The sequence below is a fragment of the Coregonus lavaretus genome (genome assembly GCF_964263955.1).
Source record: "Coregonus lavaretus genome assembly, contig: HAP1_SCAFFOLD_4353, whole genome shotgun sequence".
Lineage (NCBI taxonomy): Eukaryota > Metazoa > Chordata > Actinopteri > Salmoniformes > Salmonidae > Coregonus > Coregonus lavaretus.
Window position 1 is genome coordinate 443 of NW_028161017.1, and position 6,356 is coordinate 6,798.

A 6,356-nucleotide genomic window follows, 5' to 3' on the forward strand; every position below is an offset into this window, starting at 1 on the left:
ACCTTTGAAAAGTAAGCATTTCACGGTAATGTCTACACCTGTTGTATTCGGCGCATGTGGCAAATAACATTTTATTTTATTTTATTTTATTTTATTTGATATTAATTGGAACGCCAACTGCGAGCCTAATCGCCCAACATCAGTGCCCGACCTCACTAATGCTCTTGTGGCTGAATGGAAGCAAGTCCCCACAGCAATGTTTCAACATCTAGTGGAAAGCCTTCCCAAAAGAGTGGAGGCTGTTATAGCAGCAAAGGGGGGACCAACTCAATATTAATGCCCATGATTTTGGAATGAGATGTTCGATGAGCAGGTGTCCACATACCTTTGGTCATGTAGGGTAGTTAGTTGAAATGTTACTGATAGTCTGTAGATAGTCTGTACACTCGTAGAATAAAACAGGTTCCAAAAGGGTTCTTCGGCTGTCCCCATAGGATAACTATTTTTGATTCCAGGTAGAACCCGTTTTGGTTCCAGTTAGAACACTTTTGGGTTCCATGTAGAACCCTCTGGGGAAAGGGTTCTACATGGAACCCAATAGGGTTCTACCTGGAACCAAAAGGGTTCTACCTGGAACCAAAATCGGTTCTAGATCACACCTTTTTTTCTAAGTATAGAGCATCTACAGATGGACTATCCAAGTGTTACCCTATTCTAAACTGTTAATATTAGATGTTATAGATGCCCTGGTAATGATGCTAACTGTCTATAACTGTGTGACTCACGCTGCTCTCCTGTGTTTCTGCTGGATCCAGTCCAACTTGAAGTAGATGTCTGGTTTGATCAGCACCGTCTGCCACGTGTCAAAGTACTTCTGAATCTTCTGCAGCAGCTCCTTCTCTAATAACATCAAATAAAATGTTGTTATAAAGTGGAACAACTTCCCACTAGAAAAGGAAAGTCATGTTGAGTTTTTACATAACTTGCTATGTTCAGATATACTGCAGGGTCCTATGGCTTTATGGCTGTGAGTTAACAACTAGAGAAACCTGATGACCTGAAGTCAAAATAAAGTTCCCTAAATGTATTTCTAAATGTATTATATTATATTAGGTTAAGTATTATTGAGTATAAAAGGCTAAGGCTGCGGTGTGGCTCACCGTTGAGGGGCACCCCTAGGAACAGTCTGTTAGAGATGTCCACTACTGTACACCGTAGTAGACTCAGGACGTCCACCTGTCCACCCATCAGTCCGTCCAGCCCCTGGAGAGCGTCCAGGTGTGTCTGGGTGGACGAGACACACACGTCTACTGTCCTCTGCAGCCCAGGCCCTGTCAGAGCTGGAACACACAGTGGAGATACAGCAATTCATTTCAACATATTGGACAAAATATTGTGAAGATATTGTCATTATCAGACAAGATAATGGACACCTTTGCTTTTCTAACTTCTAATAGTGTAGTACTAGATTATAGCAAACTTCACCTAATGGCTTACCAGCATATTTCTTATAATTTTAGCTCTAAAATCAGTTATTATGATCAATTAAGTAGTGGTCTTTGTAATACCATGCTTATCTTTTTCAATTGATTAACTCATTGTATAATTGCTCACCTTTAGCGAAGTAGGTGCGGACCTTCTTCCAGTGAGCCATGTTGCTGTTGAAGATGATGCCTCGCTCATCCATGCCGATACAGCTCAGACCCTGTTTACTGCCAAACCGAGAGGTGTAACGCCCCTGTCTCAGGACATGATGCACTGCAGAGGAACTGTACAGAGGGGATGGGTACACTTTCATCAAATCAAATCAAATTTGATTTATAAAGCCCTTTTTACATCAGCAGATGTTACAAACTGCTATACAGAAACCCAGCCTAAAACCCCAAACAGAAAGCAATGCTGAAGCGTACAAGTCTATGTAAATAAGTCTAAATGTGTACTATAACATACGTCATCTAGGCTACCAGTAATCTACAAGTGATTTTGTGAAATTAAATTCAAACATCTCAATTAAGATATTTCAATTGATTATTGATTGATTGATTGATTGACTGACTGACTGACTGCCTGCCTGCCTGACTGACTGCCTGACTGACTGCCTGCCTGACTGCCTGACTGCCTGACTTCCTGACTTCCTGACTGACTGACTGACTGCCTGACTGCCTGACTGACTGGCTGACTGCCTGACTGACTGCCTGACTGCCTGACTGCCTGACTGCCTGCTACTGACTGACTGACTGCCTGACTGCCTGACTGCCTGACTGCCTGACTGACTGCCTGACTGCCTGACTGCCTGACTGCCTGCTACTGACTGACTGACTGCCTGACTGCCTGACTGCCTGACTGCCTGACTGCCTGCTACTGACTGCCTGACTGCCTGCCTGCCTCCTACTGACCTGCTGAGTATGAGTGTCTCGTCTCCGTTGATCCAGACCCTGACGATGTCTCCATATTTACTGTTGTAATAGTTACTGGCTGTGCCAATACCTGTGCATAGAACATGTATTCAAGCAATTATTACGATATACTATTTATCATTGTAGCATATTATTTTGATAGTATTTCATGTTGTAGTCGTTACCTGTCCATATAAACCTGAGGTATGAGAGGAGAGGACCCACACCCAGACAGAAGGAAGGACCTGTCATAGCCAACACATAGAGAGAGGGAGGTCACATAAAATAACTTAACATAGCAAGGCGTTGCATAAATTAACATGGCATAGCATAACATTACATAGCATAACATGGCATAGCATAATATTACATAGTGTAGCATAATATGACATAGCATAACATTACATAGAATAGCATAGCATAACATGACATTACGTAGCACAGCATAGCATGGTATAGCATAACATTACATAGAATAGCATAGCATAACATTACATTACGTAGCATAGCATAACATGACATAGCATAACATTACATAGAATAGCATAGCATAACATTACACTACGTAGCATAGCATAACAAAACATATCAAAACATAACTGTAGCTCAGTTGGTAGAGCATGGCGCTTGCAACGCCAGGGTTGTGGGTACGATTCCCACGGGGGGGGGGGGGGGGGGGGGGGCAGTATGAAAAATGTATGCACTCACTAACTGTAAGTCGCTCTGGATAAGAGCGTCTGCTAAAATGTAAAATGTACATAACAATACAATACATAAGTTAACATAACATAGCATAACATCAAAAACATGATATGTTATTAGTTTATAAAGGAGACAGTTGATGAAACCAGCCAATACAATAGATGCAACATTGTAGTACGTAGCATAGACAGCATTCAAAACTCTGTGGTCAGACCAGGGACAGGACTCAATCTGCGACGCGTTGTAGAACTCTGTCGACAATGCACCTTTTAAAGGCAATGTTCCTGCATTCACAGATATTCACACATGTTAAAGCTGTAATGTACCAGCTTTAACACACAGCACAGCAAAGATGGTGGATAAATGAAGATGTCCCACTCTGGCTGTTTACCGTTGAATACTTTTTTCACAGTTCCGGTCTCTCCGGGCTCTCCCATAGGCACCAATGCATTAGCAGCTGGTCTAGTCTGCTCATTGACTGAATATGAACCAGAAAAAAACTAGGGAGTGGGATGTCTTGCTTCCTCTTCCATCTCTGAGCATAGATTAAGATATCATATGGATTAAGATACGATCCCTGCATGGTCTTGGACCCACACTCCTGCTCTGGATGCAACATGTTCAATTATAAGAATCACTTTAGCCCAAAATAAGATAATGAACTGTAGCTGGACAAATCACTGTTGTAATTCTACTTGTTGTTATTATATAATAATGATAACTAACAGACAGAGTATTGTGACTGACCTGGTACAGAGTTGTTGTCGGTGTGACTCCAGGCAGCCAGCAGCAAACAGAGGAGCAGGAGGAGGGACCCCGTTGCCAAGGAGACGCCCTCTGACCCCGTGGCTGTGGCGTTCCGTGACTCGGATACCAACAGGTTGGCTATGACGGGGTCCAAGCGCACCGCCGCCATCGTACGTCCACACACAGGTGACAACAGATCCATCACACACACGGTAGACACACTGACGCAATGAAACACACACACACACACACACACACACACACACACACACACACACACACACACACACACTCCACGACCAGCTGCTGAACTGACGAAACACTTCTGCTTCCGAGGTGATGGAAATAGTCAAACTCTCAAATGGATGGACGCGATACAAACACACACTCTTAAACTGAAGCAACAACCCACACTCCCTGCTACCGGCTTCTCCTGATGGTCTGAGTTCTTTATCAACTCTCACTGGTTCTCTTATAGTCAGCCATGCCTGGTTACACGCCAGGTCAGGGTAAAGTAAAAGTCTAAACAAAAACGGAGATTTTAAACAATTTCTGTGTAACCTTGTATCTTGGATCCCCGCCAACTCATAAGGACCTTGAGTAGGTAGGTGGTGGTCGGGTTTCATAGCATGAGCACATGTTGTGAGAGGAGTGTTCCACAGTCACTACATTAAAGACCACTGACCTCTGTTAGTGCAGCTGGGGACTCACAACTCTCATTCCTCAAACATCAAAGAGAGGAGCAGAGGACTGAGGTGTGGGGGGAGGAGAGGAGGGAGGTGAGAAGGGAGGAGAGGAGGGAGGTGAGGAAGAGGTTGGAGAGGAGGGAGGAGAGGAGGGAGGAGAGGAGGGAGGGGAGGGGAGGGGAGGGGAGGGGAGGGGAGGGGAGGGGAGGGGAGGGGAGGGGAGGGGAGCACCTGTGTTCTATGTCTCAGGGCCTCTGAAAAGGGAAGTTCTGTGTTATGGCAGCGTTATCCCTCCCTGCCTTCATGTAGTCCTTCATCACTGCAGTCTATCTCTCTCAGTCAACCCTCCTCAACATGATATTAAATAGTTTCTCTATGATGCATCACTGAAAGGCTAGACTTGCATCTGGGAGAGAGAGAGAGAGAGAGAGAGAGAGAGAGAGAGAGAGAGAGAGAGAGAGAGAGAGAGAGAGAGAGAGAGAGAGAGAGCGAGAGAGAGAGAGAGAGAGAGAGAGAGAGAGAGAGAGACAGACAGACAGACAGACAGACAGACAGACAGACAGACAGACAGAGAGAGAGAGAGAGAGAGAGAGAGAGAGAGAGAGAGAGAGAGAGAGAGAGAGAGAGAGAGAGATATGCATCTTGGTTGGACTGTGGTAGTGAGTCTAGCACTGTCTGATATTTTTAACTGAACATTCAGACATTGATCATGGTTGATTTCAAATCCCTGAGAAGTAACTGCAGATTGGGCATCTGAAGCTGCCCCAGACTTTTTATTATGCTTTTGCTCTGCCTAAAATGAAATAATATCTTACAGTTACACACTTTTTAAAGGATTCAGGCTAAATGGTGAACCTACACAAACCTGTACATGTACTGTATACGTGAGAGTGCATGTGTGCTCCTTTGCATTTATCTCCATGCACGTAAACACAATGATACCTACTAATTGAGCAAATATTGAATTGAAGAAAGATAAGCCAAGTCTGTAAACTAATAGTGGTTAGTTTACAGACCAACATGTTTCAAGCAGACCATCATAGTCCCTGTGCCCAAGAACACTAACGTAACCTGCCTAAATGACTACCGACCTGTAGCACTCACGTCCTTAGCCATGAAGTGCTTTGAAAGGCTGGTCATGGCTCACATCAATACCGTTATCCAAGAAACCCTAGACCCACTCCAATTTGCATACCACCCCAACAGATCCACAGACGATGCAATCTCTATTGCACTCCACACTGCACTTTCCAACCTGGACAAAAGGAATACCTACATGAGAATGCTATTCATTGACTACAGCTCAGCGTTCAACACCATAGTGCCCTCAAAGCTCATCACTAAGCTAAGGACCCTGGGACTAAACACCTCCCTCTGCAACTGGATCCTGGACTTCCTGACGGGCCGCTCCCAGGTGGTAAGGGTGGGTAACAACACATCTGCCACGCTGATCCTGAACACGGGGGCCCCTCAGGGCCCTGCCCTGTTCACCCATGACCGCATGGCCAGGTACGACTACAACACCATCATTAAGTTTGCAGGCGACACAACAGTGGTAGGCCTTATCACCGACAACAATGAGACAGCCTATAGGGAGGAGGCCAGAGACCTGGCTATGTGGTGCCAGGATAACAACCTCTCCCTCAACGTGATCAAGACAAAGGAGATGATTGTGGACTACTGGAAAAAGAGGACAGAGCATGCCCCCATTTTCATCGACGGGGCTGTAGTGGAGCAGGTTGAGAGCGTCAAGTTCCTTGGTGTCCACATCATCAACAAACTATCATGGTCCAAACACACCAAGACAGTCGTGAAGAGGGCACGACAAAGCCTATTCCCCCTCAGGAGACTGAAAAGATTTGGCATGGGTCCTCAGATCCTCAAA

The 6,356-nt window shown here is 45.0% G+C and overlaps 1 protein-coding gene across 1 annotated transcript; it reads right to left on the reverse strand.

The window, feature by feature from the left end:
* Positions 1–725: 725 nt before the first annotated feature.
* On the reverse strand, positions 726–3,954 carry LOC311121203 (aromatase-like; the record flags this gene model as incomplete). Its single annotated transcript, XM_084195721.1, has 6 exons — positions 726–840; positions 1,101–1,280; positions 1,555–1,709; positions 2,337–2,427; positions 2,522–2,581; positions 3,786–3,954. Coding segments are annotated over 6 exons (770 nt in total), but the record flags the coding sequence as incomplete, so codon positions are not given.
* Positions 3,955–6,356: the final 2,402 nt, after the last annotated feature.